Below are 25480 nucleotides of genomic sequence, written 5' to 3'. Positions count from 1 at the left end.
TCTTGAATTTAAAAATGCCACTGGGTAGAATTTGCAGAACTTTGTGAAGTTGGCCTAGGTATGGTTTTCTGGAGCTCTCCTGAAAAATTCAGCTTTCTACTAATTTTTTCCAGGTGCTCGTTATATTTTGGCTCCTGCTTCTGGCCTATACTTATTTAACTATAAGATGTTTGTATTGACAGCTTGAGATCTCTGTTAAATGAAATGTAGTGTGTTCATTATTTAAGTGTGTGATGTTTGTATTGACAGCTGGTGCTGAAGGACCAGAATGAGCGGCTACAGATCCGCCTGGACAGTATTCAGAACAAGTTCAGCACACTGTCCAACACCAAGACCGACCTCTCACAGCAGCTGCTACTCAGCGAGGAGGAGAAACTCAAGGTAATGTCATATCCTGCAGACACCACTGTACAGTTATATTGTTTACAGACACACCATTGTACAGTTATATTGTTCACAAATACCACTGTACAGTTATATTGTTCACAGACACACCATTGTACAGTTATATTGTTCACAGATACCACTGTACAGTTATATTGTTCACATACACCACTGTACAGTTATATTGTTCACAAATACCACTGTACAGTTATATTGTTCACAGACACACCATTGTACAGTTATATTGTTCACAGATACCACTGTACAGTTATATTGTTCACATACACCACTGTACAGTTATATTGTTCACAGATACACCATTGTAAAGTTATCTTGTTCACAGACACACCACTGTACAGTTATATTGTTCACAGGCACACCACTGTACAGTTTTATTGTTCACAGACACCACTGTACAGTTATATTGTTCACAGAGACCACTCTACAGTTATATTGTTTACAGAGACACCACTGTATAGTTATATTGTTCACAGACACCACTGTACAGTTTTATTGTTCACAGACACCACTGTACAGTTTTATTGTTCACAGACACCACTGTACAGTTATATTGTTCACAGACACCACTGTACAGTTATATTATTCACAGACACACCACTGTACAGTTATATTGTTCACAGACACACCACTGTACAGTTATATTATTCACAGACACCACTGTACAGTTATATTGTTCACAGACACCACTGTACAGTTATATTGTTCACAGACACGCCACTGTACAGTTATAGTGTTCACAAACGCCACTGTACAGTGTTATTGTTCACAGACACCACTGTACAGTTTTATTGTTCACAGACACCACTGTACAGTTATATTGTTCACAGACACCACTGTACAGTTATATTATTCACAGACACACCACTGTACAGTTATATTGTTCACAGAGACCACTCTACAGTTATATTGTTTACAGAGACACCACTGTATAGTTATATTGTTCACAGACACCACTGTACAGTTTTATTGTTCACAGGCACCACTGTACAGTTTTATTGTTCACAGACACCACTGTACAGTTATATTGTTCACAGACACCACTGTACAGTTATATTATTCACAGACACACCACTGTACAGTATATTGTTCACAGACACACCACTGTACAGTTATATTGTTCACAGACACACCACTGTACAGTTATATTGTTCACAGACACGCCACTGTAGTTATAGTGTTCACAAACGCCACTGTACAGTGTTATTGTTCACAGACACCACTGTACAGTTTTATTGTTCACAGACACCACTGTACAGTTATATTGTTCACAGACACCACTGTACAGTTATATTATTCACAGACACACCACTGTACAGTTATATTGTTCACAGACACCACTGTACAGTTAAATTATTCACAGACACACCACTGTACAGTTTTATTGTTCACAGACACCACTGTACAGTTATATTGTTCACAGACACCACTGTACAGTTATATTATTCACAGACACACCACCGTACAGTTATATTGTTCACAGACACACCACTGTACAGTTATATTATTCACAGACACCACTGTATAGTTATATTGTTCACAGACACGCCACTGTACAGTTATATTGTTCCCAGACACACCACTGTACAGTTATATTGTTCACAGACACGCCACTGTACAGTTATATTGTTCACAGACACGCCACTGTACAGTTATGTTGTTCACACACACGCACCTCTGTACAGTTATATTGTTCACAGACACACCACTGTACAGTCATATTGTTCACAGACATGCCACTGTACAGTCATATTGTTCACAGACATACCACTGTACAGTTATATTGTTCACAGACACACCACTGTACAGTTATATTGTTCACAGACACGCCACTGTAGTTATATTTTTCACAGACACCACTGTACAGTTATATTGTTCATAGACACAACACTGTACAGTTGTATTGTTCACAGACACCACTGCACAGTTATAATGTTCACAGACACACCACTGTACAGTTATATTGTTCACAGACACACCACTGTGCAGTTATATTGTTCACAGACACCACTGTACAGTTCTATTGTTTACACATGCCACTGTACAGTTCTATTGTTTACACATGCCACTGTACAGTTCTATTGTTTACACATGCCACTGTACAGTTATATTGTTCACAGACACCACTGTACAGTTATATTGTTCACAGACACACCACTGTACAGTTGTATTGTTCACAGACACCACTGTACAGTTCTATTGTTCACAGACACCACTGTACAGTTCTATTGTTCACAGACACCACTGTACAGTTATAATGTTCACATACACCACTGTACAGTTGTATTGTTCACAGACACACCACTGTACAGTTGTATTGTTCACAGACACACCACTGTACAGTTGTATTGTTCACAGACACACCACTGTACAGTTGTATTGTTCACAGACACACCACTGTAGAGGTATAATGTACACACACACTTCTGCCCAGAGGTGTCTTCAGGAGGGTGAGTGATCACAGTTGCTTGTTGCAGTCACTCATCGCACCCTTGTTTTTGCTTCCTACACAGTCAATATAACATTTCTCACTGTAATTACACTTCAAATCCATATTTCGTAAATGGTAAAAAAAAAAAATTATAAGATTTTCTTCAAACACATTCAAGTGCATTGGTAATTTAAAAAAATTATAATTTCAATAGCAATATTGCATTGGATTTTCTCCATCATTCTTAAAACGGAAATATCATGTACCCAGTTTATTGTTATTGTAAGATGCAAAGTGAAGTCAGTGGAATACTGATGTCATTAGCTTTATTAAATTTGCCACATTAAACTAAAAACTGGTGTACTAACCATGACCCCTTGTAAAAATTTCTATAACGAGCAGACGCATGCTGGTTACAGGTTGGTATGTTTTTATTTTTCATAATTGTGCACAAAATACTAAGTCTAAAAAGATGAAATAATTTTTAAAATAGCTTTTTTCATGTATTTCATATCAAAAGATTGCCATTGGATATGTTATATTTATTGTGTACAAAGCAAAAAGAAGGGTGCGATTAACATGTATCTGTCATGTTTAGATCTCCCAGAGTCTTGTTGAGATGCAGATTGACAAAAAGAAGGGTGCGATTAACATGTATCTGTCATGTTTAGATCTCCCAGAGTCTTGTTGAGATGCAGATTGACAAAAAGAAGGGTGCGATTAACATGTATCTGTCATGTTTAGATCTCCCAGAGTCTTGTTGAGATGCAGATTGACAAAAAGAAGGGTGCGATTAACATGTATCTGTCATGTTTAGATCTCCCAGAGTCTTGTTGAGATGCAGATTGACAACAACAAGATCAGAGAAGAAGCAGAGGCCACGAAATTTGAACTCACCAACAAGGTACAGTAAGTCAGAGAACATGTACAAGCTGTAGAAGGCCAGAGTTTAAAGATAATTCTTTATTTCTGTCACCAAATTCAAGTTTCATTTAGCCTAACATCAAAAATGGCAGTATACATCTATAAATGACAGACAATTTTCTAATTAGGTTTTTGGTGAATTAGTAATAAAATTAATTTGCCAAATTCAATTTTCATTCGTATTTGGCAATTTGGTAAGCAACAGCTGAAAAGTATTTTTATTTTCACTTGGCCAAATGTATGATTGGGTTATGTACAGAAGATGATATCACTGGACAGTAGACTGTATTATTTTTACTTGGCCAAATGTATGATTGGGTTATGTACAGAAGATGATATCACTGGACAGTAGACTGTATTATTTTCACTTGGCCAAATGTATGATTGGGTTATGTACAGAAGATGATATCACTGGACAGTAGACTGTATTATTTTGACTTGGCCAAATGTATGATTGGGTTATGTACAGAAGATGAAATCACTCGACAGTAGACTGTATTATTTTCACTTGGCCAAATGTATGATTGGGTTATGTACAGAAGATGATATCACTCGACAGTAGACTGTATTATTTTCACTTGGCCAAATGTATGATTGGGTTATGTACAGAAGATGATATCACTGGACAGTAGACTGTATTATTTTCACTTGACCAAATGTATGATTGGGTTATGTACAGAAGATGATATCACTGGACAGTAGACTGTATTATTTTCACTTGGCCAAATGTATGATTGGGTTATGTACAGAAGATGATATCACTGGACAGTAGACTGTATTATTTTCACTTGGCCAAATGTATGATTGGGTTATGTACAGAAGATGATATCACTGGACAGTAGACTGTATTATTGTTACTTGGCCAAATGTATGATTGGGTTATGTACAGAAGATGATATCACTGGACAGTAGACTGTATTATTGTGTGGGGGCAGGACCAAGCCCAGTGGTACAGAGTTCGCTTGATGCGCAGTCGGTCTGGGATCGATCCATGTCGGTGGCACTATTTCTCATTCCAGCCAGTGCGCCATAACTGGTATATCAAAGGCTGTGGTATGTGTTATTCTGTTTGTGCGATGGTTCATATAATAGATCCCTTGTTACTAATGGAAAAATGTAGCAGGTTTCCTCTTTAAATCAATGTGCTCTAGTGTTGTCGTTAAATAAAACACACTTTGTTTGTTGTTTGTATGACTGTGTGATGAGTGATTTTCCAATGCAGATAATCATGACGGAGAACTCGTTGATGGAGGCGGAGGCTGAGAAGGAGAAAGCTCAGAAGGCAATGAAGGGCTGTCAAGAGAGGCTGACCGAGATGGAGCGAGACAGGAAGGAACTGGCCGACGAATACGTCGTTCTCAAGACTAATTACCTCGCTCTGACTAACGAACATAAAAAAGAAGTAAGAATCAGTTTATTTTAGTTAGCTGGTAGCCTTTAAAGTAAGTAATCCTGTTTTTTTTTAAATTACCTCGCTCTTACTAACAAACATAAAAAAGAAGTAAGAATCTCTTTATTTTAGTTAGCTGGTAGTCTTTAAAGTAAGTAATCCTGGTTTTTGTAAAGAAAGTTCTGTAATATTCATTACAATGCCCGTCATTACTACATTTACATTATCTGACAAAAAGTTGTTGGAAATAGCGTACATCACCGGCAGTGAAAGGGCAAATTATGACCAAGCATACACCTGACTTGTGAAAATAGCTCTTTACAATGACATTATATAATCAAGGCTGCTGTAATGGTTCGAATAGGGCACTGCCAACAACCAAAGTGAACAGTATGTGTGCCACTTTGTATCCTCGATCTCGTCGTGAGCAGTACATGTGCCACTTTGTATCCTCAATCACAACGTGAGCAGTACATGTGCCACTTTGTATCCTCGATCTTATCGAGAGCAGTACATGTGCCACTTTGTATCCTTGATCTTGTGAGCAGTACATGTGCCACTTTGTATCCTTGATCTTGTTGTGAGCAGTACATGTGCCACTTTGTACCCTTGATCTCATCGTGAGCAGTACATGTGCCACTTTGAAATCTTGATCTCGTCGTGAGCAGTACATGTGCCACTTTGTATCCTTGATCTCGTTGGGAGCAGACAGTGTCACTTGATGTCTGAATTACTGATGTTTACTAAACCTGCTTTTGAAAATAACCCTTTAGTCATTCAATTAACAGTTAACTTTAAACAAATACATACATGTATGACTTCTAGTTTTATGGCGATTTCTAAATGTGCAGGATAGAACCAGATACCAGTCATAGATGTCTTTACCAGTGATTAACAGATTTAATAATGCTCACAGACACGCGACTGTGCAGGATAGAACCAGATACCAGTCATAGATGTCTTTACCAGTGATTAACAGATTTAATAATGCTCACAGACACGCCACTGTACAGGATAGAACCAGATACCAGTCATAGATGTCTTTACCAGTGATTAACAGATTTAATAATGCTCACAGACACGCCACTGTGCAGGATAGAACCAGATACCAGTCATAGATGTCTTTACCAGTGATTAACAGATTTAATAATGCTTTATAAAAACTATTTTTATTACATATACATGTACATGTATTTGTTGTTTTTGATAATAACTGCATTAATTATTTAAATGCTTTTGAGTCTTGTGTTATAATATGAATATCATAACTATTACGGTAAGCAACATTTTTTCTTATGTCAAGGGAGATAACTCATGACAAATTAGCTACAAAGGTGAATTAAATATTATGACAAAGTGACTCATGGATGAACATGGTCGTTGTATTGAGGCCTCACTGTATAGACATGTATTCCTGAGTATTCTAATATCACTTTCTCTTCTGTGTTTATCACAGCTGAATCGTAATGAAGAGCTGTGTATGGAACTGCTGAACCTGGTGAATGCCAAAGCGACGTTGATGAGACAGGTTCTCATCCTCACTAACGGGGATCCGAAGATTGGCGATCCCAGCGCCGAGATCAGCCGAATCAAAGCCATCGTCACAAAATACTCATCTGGGAAAGTCAAGGTCAGTTTTATTAGTTTACATTTGAGCTTATTTATGGTGGGAATATTTTTATTTCCTTCTCAAGAACAACTAAACAACTGCTTATATTATAGGGGTGTTTTGCTGTAGTTCACTTTAGAATTAAACAGATCCATTTCCAAAATGCAATATATAGAGGATTCGTCACGAGTATTTTTTAATATGAAAAATATCAACCGAGTCTATGTTAATCGGTATTTGTCGAGTAGAAAATTCTATTTATCCTATAACACTTCTAAAATAACATTCTGATTACTTTTTTAGTAAATCACAGTACTAAAGTCGCAGCCATCGGTAATATGACGTCATCACGATTAGCACAGATTAGTTTGACGACACGCATTTTAAACAAATCTTTGAAAACGTTATGCTCAGGTACACTGGTCTTGTTGGCTTGTAAGCAAATGACCCATCCACAGCAACAAATTACCTAGAGACCTTGCAGATTTGCATATCATTATTAACCTGGTTAAAAAAGTAAATTATCACATGGGTTTATGACGTGGATATCATAGGTAAGTTATAGGATAAATCCATTTATGTGTTTTTGCTACAACATGATGTAGTTTAAATATCACACGAAGCACTGTTTTAAGATCGTCTTCAGTGGACATAGATTTTAATAGCAGCTGTTGTCATATCACTGAGTTACACTAACATCAGTATTCTTTCAATGCTAACTTAAACATTTTAAAAATGGCATATATTGCATTTTGAAAATGAACTCTTCAGTTGAATATTAACGTAATTCAAATTTAAGACATTTTCTTCTGTCAACTGAAATTCAACTTGGCATGTTTGTTGTGTACGACATCAAGACTGAAATACAGACTTCAAATTGAATAACAGATTTCAAAACAATAATACATAGTCTTATTCAACTTACCGTACTAGCACAACAACGTTATACGACCCTGAGTTATAACCTCCACTGCAGAATTATCTCCCCTTGCCGGATGTATAACCTACACCCGCGCATGGGTAGACCGTATATCCTCGTTTTTGATTCTGCAGTCCTCCATTGCAGTCGTGTTCGAGTTCTGTGGTAAAAAAAATGGTCAAACTGTTAAATTGTTTATTAATTTGTAATTTTGTCTTTTGGGTGATTTACACAGGGGGTTAATGTCTGACACGGCTTCCTCGGGCTCCAACCGGTTGGTTGTGTGTGCCGAGGGGGGTTGTCTTAAACGACTGCCCCAGTTTGATCAGCATTTGTTATGTCGTTCTTGTTGTTTTGAATGCCAGTGTCATATCTGTGTAAATTGGTCCCCCTCCACGTGGGGGAAGGCTAAGAAGCTGTCAAAAGACGCCGAGCGTAAGAGGATGATTAGACGTGAACGGGATGGGCGGAGCACAGTGGCAACCTCCGGGGTCATGCTCCATACCAATTTGTCGTCGGTCGGCAAGTCGGTGTCCAGTTCAAAGAGCTCGCGGACAAGTGGTAGGCACAAGGGCGCCTCCTCGTCTGTTCGCCATCTTCATGGTGATACCAGTAAACCCGAAGCGCCGCTTGGCGCGGAGGGGGCGCTGTTCCAGGTCGGGCTCTGTTCCACCTGGGGATTTGCTTTTGCCTCCGTCGGTGGAGGCGGCGCCTGTTACGGTTGTAACGAGTAAAAAAGAGTAAAGTTTGTTTTATTTAACGACGCCGCTAGAGCACATTGATTTTTTATCTTATCATCGGCTATTGGACGTCAAACATATGGTCATTCTGACACTGTTTTTAGAGGAAACCCGCTGTCGCCACATAGGCTACTCTTTTTACGACAGGCAGCAAGGGATCTTTTATTTGCGCTTCCCACAGGCAGGATAGCACAAACCATGGCCTTTGTTGAACCAGTTATGGATCACTGGTCGGTGCAAGTGGTTTACACCTACCCATTGAGCCTTGTGGAGCACTCACTCAGGGTTTGGAGTCGGTATCTCGATTAAAAATCCCATGCCTCCACTGGGATCCGAACCCAGTACCTACCAACCTGTAGACCGATGGCCTGCCACGACGCCACCGAGGCCGGTCGGTTGTAACGATGGCATCAGTCGGAGGGAGTGCAGTCATGGAAGGAATGACTGTGTCTCTCAGTTCCGACTCCCGGGGGGCAGGGTTATCGGTCCTTCTGTGGAGGGGTCGATTGGCTCTAGGATGAAGTCCGCTTCGCGGCGCCGTTTGTCTCACCAGATTTCTGGTGCAGGGTTGGTCATGGCGTCCGAGGGCGCCATTTCGGCCAACGCGTCTTTTGGCGCTACTTCGGTGATCGAGCCACATGGCGAAATCACGAAGTCTCACAACGTTGTCTCGGGCACAGAGCCGGGTGGCATTGTTTCGGGTGCGACACCAGTGGGCGTCCCTTCTGTTGTTGGGGCGCCTGTACAGCTACATCAACTGGGTTGGCTAATCCACACGTGGTACGTTGGGTTCAGAACTCGCTGCAGGATTCGTACGTGTACAAATTTCCTGACGGTCCGGTTCAACCGACACCACCAGTCCCATTGTCTGCTTCGGCAGAGATCAGGGAAACTGCAGCTTTCTTGGGTGCGCCTGTGTCTACACCGATGGTCAATCCGGACCTGTCAGATAGGGGTAGAGGTTCCAGGCGTTATCCCTCGACTGTGTGGGCGGAACGTTTCGTTCAGGGTCCGATGGTTTCGGGTCGCCCTCAGGGACGGACTATGTTTCTCTTTTTGAGAATTTCATGGCCTGGCTAGGGGAATCGCCTCCACCAGTGCCTCCACTGCCGGGGTTTCCAGCGAGACCGGGGTTGGACCAGTTTGCAGATTCGGCCGGTCCGCATCGTCCTGCCCATGCAGTTTCGTTTCCATTACGGTCAGCGCATGGTGCGTCGTTTGAAAAGGTTTCTTCTTCGGAAGAAGATTTTCCCTCCGAATCAGTGTGTGGTTCGGGGGAAGGGTCGGCACCAGGTTCGGTGCTCGATGAGATTCCCAATTTGGCCGATGGTACGCCAGACGGTGATTATGAACAGGTCCGACTGGTGTGCGCAGATGCAATTCAGTCGGAGGAGGCTGTTCAGTCTTACAAGAGTGTTTCGTTTGGAAACCGGCCTTTAGCGACGGATGCTCCGCGGCAGGATTTCGGCTTGCCATTAGCGCACGAGGCGCATGAATCTCTTGCGGAGATTGATGCTTTGATTGCGGGTAGTGATCGTATTTTGGGGGCAGTGGTGGAAGAGTTTCCGGCGAAGGTTTTGTCCATGTCTTCGTATAAGACATTGGGAGCTTCCTTCCTTTCACATCCAGCGGTCGTTTCCGCTAGGGTGAAGGCAGACTGCCACCCATCTCCTAATGTCAGTGTGCCACTCACGGATTTAGAGACTTTGGAGAGGTTATTTAAACTTCTTTTTCAAGTCAATAATCATTTAGGTACGTTCCTATTTGTGTTAGATAAAGCAGTCACGGGTCTTCTGCCGATGGCTAAGGGTTGTTTGTTGGGGGCTTCTAAAGCCTCTCATCGCGTCTTGCCAACAGTCTACTTCTGTGTCGGGATCACTACCTGGCGGGACTGAGAGCGACGGGTGTGGTTAAAACCTACTTTCGTAGTCGCTCAGTAAGGGAAACCTTAATTTTTGGGACCAATTTTAACTTGGTCATGGACCAAGAAGCGGAGAAATTCGTCCCTGCTGCTCAGTCCCGAACTGCTCGTAAGCGCCAGGCGGCGTCTACTTTTAAGTCTCCACCTGTTAAGAAATCGACTTTTCTTGACAGGTATCAGATCCCTGTGGTGTCTGATTCGGGCGTGCAGTCGGGTAATGTCCGTGGTTCATCGAAACAGGGACGTTTTCGGGGGAAGCCGGCATGTTTTCGTGGTTCCGCTCGGGGCAAGGCGCCCAGGGGTGGGAAGCAGCCGGGATGAGGGTGCGTGGACAATCGACATCTGCTTATGGAGGTTCCATTAGCAGATCTTCCTGTGGGGTGCAGATTGCGCCATTTTGTTCAAAGTTGGTGCGAACTGCCAGATCTGGACCCATGGGTTTTGTCAGTTGTCCACAACGGATACAGAATTCCGTTTTCATCACCCCCTCCACTGACGTCCTCCCCCCAGTTACCTGCATTACCGTCTGTCGACAAACGAGTACTGGTGGAGAAGATGGTTGTCGAGTTTCTCGACAAAAAAGCCATCCAGGAGGTAGATTTGGGCACTCCGGGATTTTATTCCCATCTGTTCTTCACCCAGAAGAAGAATGGCGAGTGGCGACTAATTCTAAACCTGAAGCCGCTGAATTCTTACGTCGTTATTCCATCTATGAAGATGGAGACGGTTCAGTCTGTTCGCGCTTTGCTTCGGGTGGGGGAATGGGCGGTGTCCATCGATTTGAAGGACTCTTACCTACATGTTCCAATCCATCGGGATTTTTTGAAGTACTTGCGGTTCCTCTACGACGGCAGAGCTTACAAGTTTCAAGTTCTGCCGTTCGGATTGGCCACAAGCCCTCACGTCTTTACTCGGGTAGTAAAGGCAGTGGTGGGGCGTGTACATCTGTTGGGTATACGGATGCACAATTACCTGGACAACTGATTAATTTCGGCGGCGTCACAGACGGCATGTCTCGTGGGCGTGGAGTTCATGATCGACATGATTCTCCGATTGGGGTTTATTCCCAATTGGGTCAAGTCGGAATTAGTGCCAACGCAGGTTTTCACTTATCTCGGGGTGGTTTTCAACCTGGTGGAGGCGTCCGTTCTTCCGACGGATTCGCGACTTCACAATTTCACGACGTTGGTGCAACGTCTTCTGGTGGAGCAAAGTGCTCCTGTCAATTTTAGTGCAGGAGCCGGTGCGGTTGCCGTTGATACCCAATCTGCTCAGTCAGAGAATGCGTCGGACAGAGTGGCATCCGAAGCCGGAGGTTTTCCGACTTCACGCGTGGCGGTTGTCGGGGTTTCCCTCAGAAACCGAGGCTTTCTAAACGGGTTGCTGAGCTCGTCTCCTCTTCGAAGTGCCAGTCTACGGAGAGGGTCTACCAGTGTCACTGGCGCGCTTGGGTTCGTTGGGCGACTGAGAGGGACGTGGATTCTTTGTCGCCTACTGTTAATGACTTAGCTGAGTACTTTCTGGCTCTTGTCCAAGAAAGACAGCAGAAGGTTCAAACAGTGAGAAGTCACCGGTCGTCCATTTTCAGTACTCTGAGGCAGTGTGGATGTCAAGATTTCTCAACGAATCTCGTTTTGCATGACTTGCTTAAGTCATTGCAAAACACGGTTGAGAAGCCTTCCATTTTGCCTAAATGGAATGTTTTTCTGGTTCTTCATGCACTCAAAGGCAAGCCCTACGAGCCTTTGAAATTCGCCAGTCTTCGTCATTTGACGTGGAAAACTTTGTTTCTGGTCTCACTAGCGGCTTGCCGTCGTATTAGTGAGATTCATGCTTTTTTGCATGATTTGGTGAATTACAATACGGACGGGTCAGTTGCATTATGTACTGATCCTGTTTTCGTGGCTAAGAACCAGGTGCCAGGGGAAGAGTTTCCTCCGGCCATCATTCAATGTTTATCTGCGGATAATTCTGATAGACTTCTTTGTCCTGTGCGGGCTTTGAAATTCTATTCTCCAGCAAAACACGAAGAGACTCTTTATCTCTTTCACTCGCCAACCAGGAGACATTACGAAGAATGCTTTGTCGAGATGGATTGCTGCAACCATCAAACTGGCATCTGAGAAGGCGGGTGATCATGTTCTGCGGAATTTCTCCATTCGACCTCATGAGATTCGGGCGATTTCTGCTTCCCTTAATTTCCATGATTTTTTGACATTTTCAAGGTCATGAGTGCAGGGTTTTGGAAAGGTCGACACATGTTTGACCGGTTTTATTTCCGTGAAATGGCTGTTGGTCTGGACGGAACTCGGCGGATTCAATCAGTCATTGCAGGGCAGCAAGTCATTTCGGTGTGCAGGGCCACGAGTAGGGGGCGACCCTTATTTCGTCCGGTCGCTACCGGCAGTCTTTCTAGGAGATAGTTCTCCACCTCCTGTTTGGAGAGGGGGTGGATGGTTGACTATCTGGGGCAGTCGAGTGTCTTTTACCATTACTTGGTGTGCGGGTTTCCTCACCTTGTTAACTTGGTTTACTTTTAATTGGGGTTGTAGTTCTTCAATTTAAAAGTCACTTTGACATTTTGGGTTTGAATGTTTTGAAATTGGACATTGCATTAGTGTTTTCATATTACTATCATCTAGCTAAACATTATGAAAATATATCCATTGATTTCAAAGATTTTAGGGTACATACTTTTACCATCCGTACCCTCTGGCAGAAACCCTGTATTTTACCCTCCGTACCCTCTGGCAGAAACCCTGTATTTTACCCTCCGTACCCTCTGGCAGAAACCCTGTATTTTACCCTCCGTACCCTCTGGCAGAAACCCTGTATTTTACCCTCCGTACCCTCTGGCAGAAACCCTGTATTTTACCCTCCGTACCCTCTGGCAGAAACCCTGTATTTTACCCTCCGTACCCTCTGGCAGAAACCCTGTATTTTCCTAGAAATATGTGTATGCATCTGTAAGATATTTTGTGTTGTCAGTACTAAAGTAAATGGGGAAGTTGTTGTTCACACTTGCTGGTACATTTGTAATATATATTTCTATTTTTTTAAAGGTTGATCAAATTGTTGCAAATCAAAAAGACCGAGATAATGTTGAAGAAGCAGTAAGTAGTAAATAAACCCACTATTTTAATTACTGCCAGCAATCAGTTGAAGTGGTTACCACAAAATTAACTTTTCATATTCTCACACATTATACACATACATGTACAGTATGAAAAGAAAAGAAATGTAAATGTTTTCCCCTCATCTCCGTTATTTCAAATGTTTAAAACATGTTTTATATCAGAGATTTTAAACAATTGTCATGTTAGAAAAACATGTGATCTTGCATACATCCAGAATTTCTTTTGAGCTACTATAAGTATTGTACAATTTTATTAAACTCATTTGACAATGATGTAATCTTGAATGTGGACTTAATAAAACTTCAATTCTTAAACTTGTTTAATCAATTTCATATAGCACACACACACATATATTTAACATACATCTTACATTTTCAGTGCAATCGAAGTATGTGATATTTTTCAGATCACATACTTTAAGAATTTGATAACTTAGCAAACTAGATGTAAATTAATCAAAGTCACAGCACTTGGTTTATTGACATTTAAGCAAACATACTAGGGTGACACTCCATAATTGACGTATGTATTCATAGTCATCAAATAAAAACATTTCAATAGCAATTTTACACTGAAAGCTATCCAGCATTATAAAAATAAAAAAACGTTATGCACTAGTTTATTTTGATGTAAGGACATCTTTCGAGTTCGACATCATTTCCATTCAAAAAGACACTTGCTCCACATATTCTTACGTCATTTGAATATCTAGTAATGGCGGACAGGAATTAAAGTTGCATGTACAGTTTATAAAAACACGTATTAAGCTTGAGATTATATAATAAAGAGATTATTACCCTTGTGTGTCTCAGTATCGTCAATATTATATATTAGGAATAAAAATAATGTATTATGCTTGCCAGAGGCTCGCATAATACAATTTTTATTCCTAATATATGATATTGACGATACCGAAAAACACTGGTAATAACCTCTATATATATATATATATACCAGCTTACTTTAACCTCATTGTGTTACAAACTAAGAAAACAAAACTATCCTTGATAGCGATGTGGAAATTAATTTTGTTAAAATTAACTATTGTTGTGTATATATTTTTAAAATGTAGTTAAAATTAACTATTGTAGTGTATGTTTTTAAAATGTAGTTAAAATTACTATTGTAGTGTATGTTTTTAAAATATTGTTAAAATTAACTATTGTAGTGTATGTTTTTAAAATATTGAACCATTATGTTTTCAGCTATTTGCCAACAGGCGTCGTCATGAGAGTGAGTTGGAGCGAATTCGTCTGGAATACGGAGACCAATCGAGTCGATATGAAAATCGACTGTAAGTTTTGATACATAGGACAGTGTTAAAAGGAAAGGAATGTTTGTTTAATGATGCCTTAAAGTATTTTGAATTGCAAATACAGTGAAACCCCTCTAAACAGGACACCCTTGGTACCAAGTAAAATGTCTGGTTTTAAGAGGTTTCCAGTTTGGAGAGGTTAATTTCTGTAATGATTTTTTAAAAAGGACCATGAAAAATGTCTGGTTTTGAGGGAATCTCGGTTTACAGAGGGTCTGGTTTTGAGAGGTTTCACTGTACCTCTGTTAGTCTGACATGATTATTGTGACATCTACTATAGTGTGACAGAGCACATATCCATCCTTCACATTGGCTACTCCTACCAAACAGCAGCAAGGACACTTTTATATCCATGTTAACACACACATGATAGCATATACCACAGTCTTTCAAATATTGATTGTGGGACTAAAAAGGAGATTAACCTTCTGACTACTATTAGCGTGATATCTCACAAACCGACACACTGTATACTGAATACTGTACATTCACACATTGAAATTTCCAGCCGTTTTGCACACATCACTGACCGGAAATAATAAAAGAACAACACTGATTGAAACTAATTTTCATAAAGGCTGTTTTAGTTTTTTGTGTTTGCATGAGAAATACCTGAACATTTTTAACTGAAAAAGTGGTTTTCAGCAAAATTGCAGAACGTCGCGGTCATTTGATAGCTGAAAGTTATAAATTTGTACCCCCTCAACATGGCTTTTGTTAAAACTTAATCCAGTAGTCAGAAGGTTAATGTATCCATGAAGAAAAATCTTCTTATGACCATTGCACCACAGGAGAACACCTTCAATTAGTTACGAGGTGGACCCCACACTGGCAATTTAGTCACTGACAACTTAAGCCATGAGTTTTAGCTTCACTTTGTGTATAGTCCATCACACAGGGAATGCCTTTTTTCTTACTATGGAATTTACTACAAGTTATTTATTTCTGAGCCTATTGTTTTCTAAATTGCACACAGAAATAGTTTGTTTTGTTTCTTTGTTATTTCCAAAACACTTTTACTTTTCTTACGTCAAACCAAACTGAAATTATTTACAAAAAGGAAAATTGTAGGATGGGACAGGCTATAGGTTAATTACTAAGATAGTTCTGTTAAAATATAACACATTTTGTATTACAGTAAAGTACACTTACAACGAACATGTTTAGAACGAACTACTGCATAGAACGAACTGGTCGTCAAGTCCCGTTTTATTTTCATATATATTAATACAACTGTGTACAATGAACTAGTGCTATAACAAACTATCTATCATGGTCCCTTGTGGTGTGTTATAAGAGTACTTTACTGTACATGGAATTGCACATTGTCCATTTCTCTGTAAGAATGTTAATAGATTTAATGACCATGATAACATTTTTAATTTAACTAGCATATATTGTTTTGCTTGCAGAACTGGTTTGATTAAAGAATTGCAGGATTGTCGGAATATTAGTCGCGATCGACAGCACAAGATATCGGAACTTAATGCAGTAAGTCAGTTAAATATATTTATAAATTTAGACAAAATTATGTAATTTGAATGTAGGTGTAATCTAGTATGAACACATAAAATAATAAAGATCAGTTTTGTGCAACAAAGCCATGTTAACTGTTTGGATTAAAAAGAAGATTGTGAGAGCGGGATTTTGCAGAGCTCAGTCTTTGTAGAGTTATTGTCCAAGCTGATGGTGATTTATGACTTTTTTTTCAGAAACTAATCACACTTCGTGGAGAAAGAGAACAGTTAACGACTCAGTTGAATCGACTCCAGCACAAGGTAAAAGACCTGGGAGAGGATTTCCGCACCAGACTCGTCAAGTATGTGGAGGATATCTCGGTGAGTTGATGTTCTTAGCAAGTATAGGTGCAGTTAATTTATGAGACAAGATACATGTACTTGATTGATCATATTTTTTAGGAATATATATATGTTTTTAACTAGTACATATTATATGCATAATTACTTTCTTAGAACATTGTACAGAATATAACAAGAAGAAACACAGGCTTTAACTTGGAATGAATGAATGAATGAATGAATGAACTAATAGATGGATCATTTTGGATGAATGAAGAAAGGAAGAAGGAAGGGATGGAAGGATAGAGAAAGGGATGTAAGGATGGATGTAACAATGAATCAAGGAAACGATGGATGTAGAGAAGGATGGATGTAACAATTGATGTATGTCAGGAAGGATGTATGGATGGACAGATGAATAAAAGGATTGTAATGTGACATTGTGCAGTAATATAGCTTGTTTATTGTCCACTGTGTACTATCACCTTATTCTGCAGATTTATTGATCAAAAAGAAATAATAATAAATATTTTATTGTCATATAGGTATGTAATAAATTTAAATAATATTACCATTACATGTATGAGTAAATACACTGAATGACAAAATAAATGCGACTACATAGTCTATGTACATAATTTGTTTTTGTTTTTGTTTTTTTGTTTAACAACATCACTAGAACACATTGATTTGTTAATCATCAGCTATTGGGTGTCAAACATTTGGTAATTTTGACATGTAGTCTTAGACAGAAAACCTGCTACATTTTCCTATTAGTAACAAGGGATCTTTTATATGCACCATCCCACAGACATGATAGCACATACCACAGCAATTGATATACCAGTTGTGGTGCCCTGGTTGGAATGAGAAATAGCCTAATGTATTCACCAATGGGGATCGATCCTAGACTGACCATGCATCAGACTAGCACTTTACCACTGGGATATGTTCCACCCCACTATGGACATAATACCCAAAGCGTAAATAGCCATACTCTGTAACTAATTAAAAAGTCTATAATACTCTCTTGTTTTAATTCTTTCCCATCCAAATTTTGTGTAGTGAAGATGTGCAACACTATCATTCAGAACCATTCTTGTGTGTTGTGGAGATGTGACAGGTCTTCATAAACTTTACTGTCAACATTCACATGAGTTATCTGTCTTGATTCTGTTAACTCTAGTATATGGTAGAATAATAGACCTCACTCAGTTTTGTGGGGTTTTTATAAAAAAATAATTAAATTGCTGTTTATATTTAACATGTGGCGGCAGTATTTGAAAAAAAAAAAAGAGTAAAAATTTTGGGAAAAATTACCGATAACAAAACATGAACACCGATTATAGTGCTTGATATTTGTAAAATATTTTCTTTAAAATATCTTGAACGTTTTATTTAATAGAAGTTAAAATTGCTGTAAAGGAAATATTTGTAAAAAATAATGACTATGAAGAAGATGGTGGTTGGAATCACTCATTATTCAGTCAGAGTGAAATAAACTTGATAGAAATGTCATAAGCATTTTAAATTCTTGTGTACATTTTTATTAGAGTAATTTTACTTACTAGGATGTCAGCTAAAAATATTACAAACCACAAAGAAAAACGTTTTATGTTAGTTGTTTCCTTAGGTTGAAAAATATAGGGTGAAAATTATAAATTTCACTTTATAAATTTTGTTCTGTCAGGATGTTTTCCGATTGTTAATTAGGAAGTAAAAAGAGTTAAATGTCTGTTAGCTTGAAATTTAAAAAGTCACAACATTTGAATGTTCTTCTGACTATTTCATATCTCTGCCTAAATCTACACATTTTATGATTATTATTTTGCACTTGATGTGGTTGGGGCCTGGGGTGGGAAATAGCCCAGTGGTAAAGCGCTTGCTAGATGCATGGTCAGTTTGGAATCAATCTCTGTCGGTTGGCCCATTGGGTTATTTCTCGTTCCAGCCAGTGCACCACAACTGGTATATCAAAGGCTGTGGTATGTGCTATGCTGTTTGTGGGGAGGTGCATATAAAAGATCCCTTGTTGCATTAGGAAAAATGTAGCAGGTTTCGTCTGATGACTGCATGTCAGAATTACCAAATGTTTGGCTGATGATTAATAAATCAATGTGATTTAGTACTGTTGTTAAACAAAACAAACAAGCATTAACTAATGTGGGTTGGGGTTTTTGTTGGTTTAATTGTTTAAAAGCTTGGTTCTTGTGTAGGACTTTGTTGACAAGGGTAGCGGTGTTCCCGGCCAGCCCCAGGAGACGCGGATGCGGGAGTACATCGACAGCATGCTGAAGGATATCCGACGATCACACCGCGAGCGAGAAGAGCAACTCAGTCAGGCGGCTCAGTGTTTTAAGAAACGCCTTCAGACCATGGTGCATGATTACGAGGCTCTCATTATAGCATACAGGTAAACACAGTCTAGAAACGTCTCCAGACCATGGTGCATGACTACGAGGCTCTCCTTATAGTATACAGGTAAACACAGTCTAGAAACGTCTCCAGACCATGGTGCATGACTACGAGGCTCTCCTTATAGCATACAGGTAAACACAGTCTAGAAACGTCTCCAGACCATGGTGCATGACTACGAGGCTCTCCTTATAGCATACAGGTAAACACAGTCTAGAAACGTCTCCAGACCATGGTGCATGACTACGAGGCTCTCATTATAGCATACAGGTAAACACAGTCTAGAAACGTCTCCAGACCATGGTGCATGACTACGAGGCTCTCATTATAGTATACAGGTAAACACAGTCTAGAAACGTCTATAGACCACGGTGTACAACTACAAGGCTCTCATTATAGCATACAGGTAAACACAGTCTAGAAACGTCTCCAGACCATGGTGCATGACTACGAGGCTCTCATTATAGTATACAGGTAAACACAGTCTAGAAACGTCTCCAGACCATGGTGCATGACTACGAGGCTCTCATTATAGCATACAGGTAAACACAGTCTAGAAACGTCTCCAGACCATGGTGCATGACTACGAGGCTCTCCTTATAGCATACAGGTAAACACAGTCTAGAAACGTCTCCAGACCATGGTGCATGACTACGAGGCTCTCATTATAGCATACAGGTAAACACAGTCTAGAAACGTCTCCAGACCATGGTGCATGACTACGAGGCTCTCATTATAGCATACAGGTAAACACAGTCTAGAAACGTCTCCACACCACAGTGCATGACTACAAGGCTCTCATTATAGCATACAGGTAAACACAGTCTAGAAACGTCTCCAGACCATGGTGCATGACTACGAGGCTCTCATTATAGTATACAGGTAAACACAGTCTAGAAACGTCTCCAGACCATGGTGCATGACTACGAGGCTCTCCTTATAGCATACAGGTAAACACAGTCTAGAAACGTCTCCAGACCACAGTGCATGACTACAAGGCTCTCATTATAGCATACAGGTAAACACAGTCTAGAAACGTCTCCAGACCATGGTGCATGACTACGAGGCTCTCATTATAGTATACAGGTAAACACAGTCTAGAAACGTCTCCAGACCATGGTGCATGACTACGAGGCTCTCATTATAGCATACAGGTAAACACAGTCTAGAAACGTCTCCACACCACGGTGCATGACTACAAGGCTCTCATTATAGCATACAGGTAAACACAGTCTAGAAACGTCTCCACACCACGGTGCACAACTACAAGGCTCTCATTATAGCATACAGGTAAACACAGTCTAGAAACGTCTCCAGACCACAGTGCATGACTACAAGGCTCTCATTATAGTATACAGGTAAACACAGTCTAGAAACGTCTCCACACCACAGTGCATGACTACGAGGCTCTCCTTATAGTATACAGGTAAACACAGTCAAATAAATAGAATGTCTGTTTTATATGATATCTCAGAACACTGTTTGACCAGCAATGGTTAGGTATGAGGCATTTACTTGAAATGACACAAATCTGGGGGTGGGGGAATCAGCAAAATAAGAAGAAAAATTATTGCTTGTTTTTCTCTCGGTGCTTGAATGTGTGTGTATGTGCAGAGTAAAGAAAGAAAGTCTGTTGCAGTCCTCTCGTCATGGTACTGCACAAATGCACACTGTGAAAAAAATGGTTTCCTTCAAAACCAATATCTGTGTCAGCATCTTTCAACCATTAGAATGTTTTGTTCCTTGATTTCTTTTTTTTCTCTTTTTTGTGGTGGGGAGGGGTGTGGTAGTGGAATCATTTTTAAAGTCTTTAAGTTGCTAACAGAGTTCACAATAATAGGTATATTAATGTTATCCTGAAACTGGCAAACGTAACATCATCAGACTGAGCAACTGCAATCACACAAGCATTAATTACAGACAGACTGTATTGTAGTTCATGTATTAAAGTTTGTTTAATATGCTCATTACCAGCCATCTTAATATACTCATATCACCACCAACAAATAAAATACCATTTTATAGTTTTTATTTATGATAAAATAACATTTAAAGGTTATAATTTATGATAAAATAAAATTTTAAAGTTATGATTTAAGCTAAAAGACCATTTTAAAGTTATGATTTCTGCTAAAATACCATTTTAAAGTTACAATTTATGCACTGCTGTTGTTTTTCTTCACACCAGGAATCTGCGCCAGACATGTGAGGCGCGAGGGATGACAGACATTGACCTGGGACCGGATGAATACACCCTCAAACTGTCAGACTCCGAACTGTCGTCGTCACATCTGAAGGAGGTCAGTCGACTGAACGCCGAACTGGCACGCACCCGGGGAGATGTAGACAGCATCAAACTGAGGGTAAGTCAGTCTGGTTTAGGAACAAAATTTGGTTTACTTACAAAATCTGGTTTACTTACAAAATCTGGTTTAGTAACAAAATATAGTTTAGTAAGTTAATCTGGTTTAATAAGTTAATCTGGTTTAGTAAGTCAATTTGGTTTAGTAAGTTAATCTGGTTTAGTAAGAAAATCTGGGTTAGTAAGTCAATCTGGTTTAGTTAATCTGGTTTAGTAAAGTTAATCTGGTTTAGTAAGTTTATCTGGTTTAGTAAGTAAATCTGGTTTAGTTAATCTGGTTTAGGAAGTTAACCTTGTTTAGTAATTCAATCTGGTTTAGTACATCAATCTGGTTTAGTAAGTTAATCTGGTTTTAGTTGTTCACATCTGGACATAATATAGAAATTAAATGGAAAATTCTCATCTTAATTTTTAAAATTCGAACCAGTTTGCTATGTACCTCGCTAGCTGTTTTAAGTATTAGTTACAGTGTTTTATTAGGTGTATATATTTATGGAGAATACACTACCGGTACCCTTTGTGTGTATAACTGCCTGTCTCTTGTAAAATGTGATCATTACCATGTTTTATACTCTGGTGCCACAGTACAGATGTGTCAGTTCATGTTGTTTGGAACCTGTCAGAATTAACGTTTTCTCTGAAAATTATTTCTTTCAGTATGGACTCTTTGGGGACAAGGCTGATTTTACAGATCCCAGGTAAAGCAATGGTTTAAATTGTAATATTTTTTAAAAATGTGATCACATGTAGTCTATATGTAGATATCTAAGGGGGATAACTCTTATGTATACCTTTTTTCTTTTTAAAATATTTTTATATATTATATATATTTTTGCACACAAGGCAACAGCATGATGTAATTCCAGTTCTTAGTGGTATAGACATTAAGCCAAATTGGGCTTGGTTAATTCTTGTATTAAAAAAAATCCACTTTAATTTATGTTTATTATAGATGAGTCCAACTGTCTTAAGCAGCCACCTGTCTTAAATGGCCATCTTAAGTACTCAAAAATCATTAATACAGTCCAAACTGTATGTTAAGCAGTGAATTGTCTTAGAATTCCCATGTTCATACTTTTCTCAGTGGATTTACAGAGATTAGCAACATGTTTAGAAGATATCCATGTGGATGTTTTAGATTTGCAGGTGTTATTGTCTATTTGATGCATGCAAATGTCAGTTTTGATCGAAGATATAAGCCTGTAGTCACAAATGAAACATTTGCTGGTATCAAATAAACAAAAACACTACAAATTGAAAAACTCCATATAGATATGTCCATTGTAAATTGAAGCATTTGTCCATGGAACCCACTGAATATTTGTCTATTTGATGCCTGCAAATCAGTGTTAACTAACCAGCCATATCACAGAACATACTGACTATGAGTTAACAATGTGGGTTTTTTATCTATTTGATGCCTGCAAATCAGTGTTAACTAACCAGCCATATCACAGAACATACTGACTATGAGTTAACAATGTGTTATTTTTATATATTTGATGCTTGCAAATCAATGTTAACTAACCAACCATATCACAGAACATACTGACTATGAGTTAACAATGTGTTATTTTTATCTATTTGATGCCTGCAAATTAGTGTTAACTAACCAGCCATATCACAGAACATACTGACTATGAGTTAACAATGTGTTATTTTTATATATTTGATGCTTGCAAATCAATGTTAACTAACCAACCATATCACAGAACATACTGACTATGAGTTAACAATGTGTTATTTTTATCTATTTGATGGCTGCAAATCAGTGTTAACTAACCAGCCATATCACAGAACATACTGACTACGAGTTAACAATGTGTTATTTGTATCTATTTGATGCCTGCAAATCAATGTTAACTGACTAGCCATATCACAGAACATACTGACTATGAGTTAACAATGTGTTTTGCCAGACTGGGTGACAAGGCAGACAGTTGGGGCTATCTGCGGAAACAGATGAGAGAATTTACATTGAACACACAGCAGCATCTGGAGGACGAACGTGCTCAGCTCCTCAGTGAAAACCAGATGTTGAGAGAACAGCTAAGAGAGAGCCAGGAGTACATCGATAGCCACCTCGCTAGGTGAGTAAAGGAGATGTTTGATAAAATACCAGAGTCAACTCACTAGGTGAGTAAAGTAAAGTAGATGTTTTATCAAATATCAGTCACCTCACTTGGTGAGTAAAGTAAAGTAGATGTTTTATCAAATATCAGTCACCTCACTTGGTGAGTAAAGTAAAGTAGATGTTTTATCAAATATCAGTCACCTCACTAGGTGAGTAAAGTAAAGTAGATGTTTTATAAAATGCCAGTCACATCACTAGATGAGTCGTAAAAAAAAAACTTTTATTATGAAATACCAGAGAATCACAAAAAATGAGGGGAATTTTCTGTTTCATCAAAATGTTGATTGTACGGTTGACCCGAGGTGAGATCTGTTTGTGTTTCATCAAAATGTTGATTGTACGGTTGACCCGAGGTGAGATCTGTTTGTGTTTCAGGTACAAGCAGGAGATCACGCGTCTGCGCAAGCTGCTGGGTCTACAACAGGAGGAGCTCATTCTCACCGAGAGACAGGTTCTCAAAAACAGGACACGGCGCCAGTAACCCACCGCTTCACACCACAGACCGTTGTCTTAGTGGTGGTGCCCCAATCAGCATAATACAGCAGTATCATTTCAGTGGATTAATAACGGTCAAAAACAGAATGCAATTAGTTTGAGACTATATATGCTCATTGAAACTGAAAATGTTTTAATTTATGACTTTATCTATATTTTTATCATTGTCATATATTAACAAGAATGGCAATGGAAAAGTGTAAAATATTACAATAAAAAACAACCATGTCTTTATCTCAAATGTTTTTAATTTCGAGATACCTTTTTAAAAAGTTTACATTTGTGTCTTATCGAGAAAGGTTTGTATGTAGCTAACAACTAATATATGAGATGTGATTTGAAGTCTATTATGGAGGACACGGTGCCAATGAACACATAATTATGTGATGCGATATGAAGTGCTATGTTGACATACATTAAAAATCATCAGATAACACATTTTTTGTTTATTTCTACATATTTCATATGACATTTATGTACAACACAATGGACCAAATTTGCACAGCCTACTTATTGTCATCTGTATAATCCTACACTCTGTGTTTCAATTAAATTTGGTTTATTGAATATTACCAAACAATCTGGTGCCAGCATATAAAGATAAGAAATATATATAACATAACAATAATAACAACAACAACAACTCTAATAATAACAATATGGATTTACAGACAAGACAGAGACATAATCATCACCATTATTGTTTGACATAATAAATATAACTTTTAAATTGTAGTATAAAACTTAGAATACGTAAAAACCAATATATGTTGTACTTTGAATTTGGTTTAAACAGAAGTGACTGTATTTTGACATTTTGTGAGAAGTAAACTTGTGATATCATGAGCCAAGCTGTGATAGACGTAATGGTTAAAACCACATTGTCAGTTTGTAATTTTGTTACATTGTGTGAAGTACATATTATATAATGTTGTATTATAAGCCTGTGATAGACCACATTGTAATTTGTAATTCTGTACAACATATAATATAATGTTGTATTATGAGCCTGTGATAGACCACACTGTAATTTGTAATTCTGTACAACATATTATATAATGTTGTATTATGAGCCTGTGATAGACCATATTGTCAGTTTGTTTTTTAATCAGTTTGCCCATTTGTGATTTCAAAAATGTTTTGTCCAGTGTCATATTATAACTGTACTGGCCATTTAGTTTTAAATGGATCTTTTGAACCATCAAGGCCATGGTTTATAAATTGTGTTTTGTATTGTATTTGTGTTGTGTTAAATTGTATTTGACTTACTAACAGCACAGTCACAATGATTACACAAACCTTTAAAAGTTGTGACAATCAGTTCGTTAGTGCTTTGCCCATGAGCAGGGCTTCTAGAATTTTTATAAAATCCACTAGCCATGGGATCAGTGATTTAAAACATTTACTAGCCATGATTAAAAATTCACTAGCTCTACTTTACTTTAAATTAATACAAGTTTACTAAATAATAGTAAAAATCAAATATG

General features: G+C 38.7%; 1 protein-coding gene across 2 annotated transcripts in view; it reads left to right on the top strand.

Moving 5' to 3' along the window:
* LOC121375359 (coiled-coil domain-containing protein 78-like) overlaps nt 1–25229 on the top strand; it is a 51335-nt gene extending 26106 nt beyond the window's left edge. For both annotated transcript variants that reach the window (XM_041502774.1, XM_041502775.1), the window contains exons 9-21: nt 250–381; nt 3651–3737; nt 4980–5159; nt 6604–6777; nt 13399–13449; nt 14679–14767; nt 16201–16279; nt 16501–16626; nt 18804–19000; nt 21191–21365; nt 22022–22062; nt 23284–23454; nt 23874–25229. In XM_041502774.1, coding sequence (XP_041358708.1) covers nt 250–381; nt 3651–3737; nt 4980–5159; nt 6604–6777; nt 13399–13449; nt 14679–14767; nt 16201–16279; nt 16501–16626; nt 18804–19000; nt 21191–21365; nt 22022–22062; nt 23284–23454; nt 23874–23979 — 1608 coding nt within the window. In that variant the 3' untranslated portion in view covers nt 23980–25229. The remainder of the gene's footprint in view (nt 1–249; nt 382–3650; nt 3738–4979; nt 5160–6603; nt 6778–13398; nt 13450–14678; nt 14768–16200; nt 16280–16500; nt 16627–18803; nt 19001–21190; nt 21366–22021; nt 22063–23283; nt 23455–23873) is intronic.
* Nucleotides 25230–25480: the final 251 nt, after the last annotated feature.

This window comes from Gigantopelta aegis, chromosome 6 (assembly GCF_016097555.1).
Source record: "Gigantopelta aegis isolate Gae_Host chromosome 6, Gae_host_genome, whole genome shotgun sequence".
NCBI classification, from domain to species: domain Eukaryota; kingdom Metazoa; phylum Mollusca; class Gastropoda; order Neomphalida; family Peltospiridae; genus Gigantopelta; species Gigantopelta aegis.
Note: the sequence above shows the minus strand (reverse complement) of the source record. Positions and strands in the feature narration are given on the sequence as shown.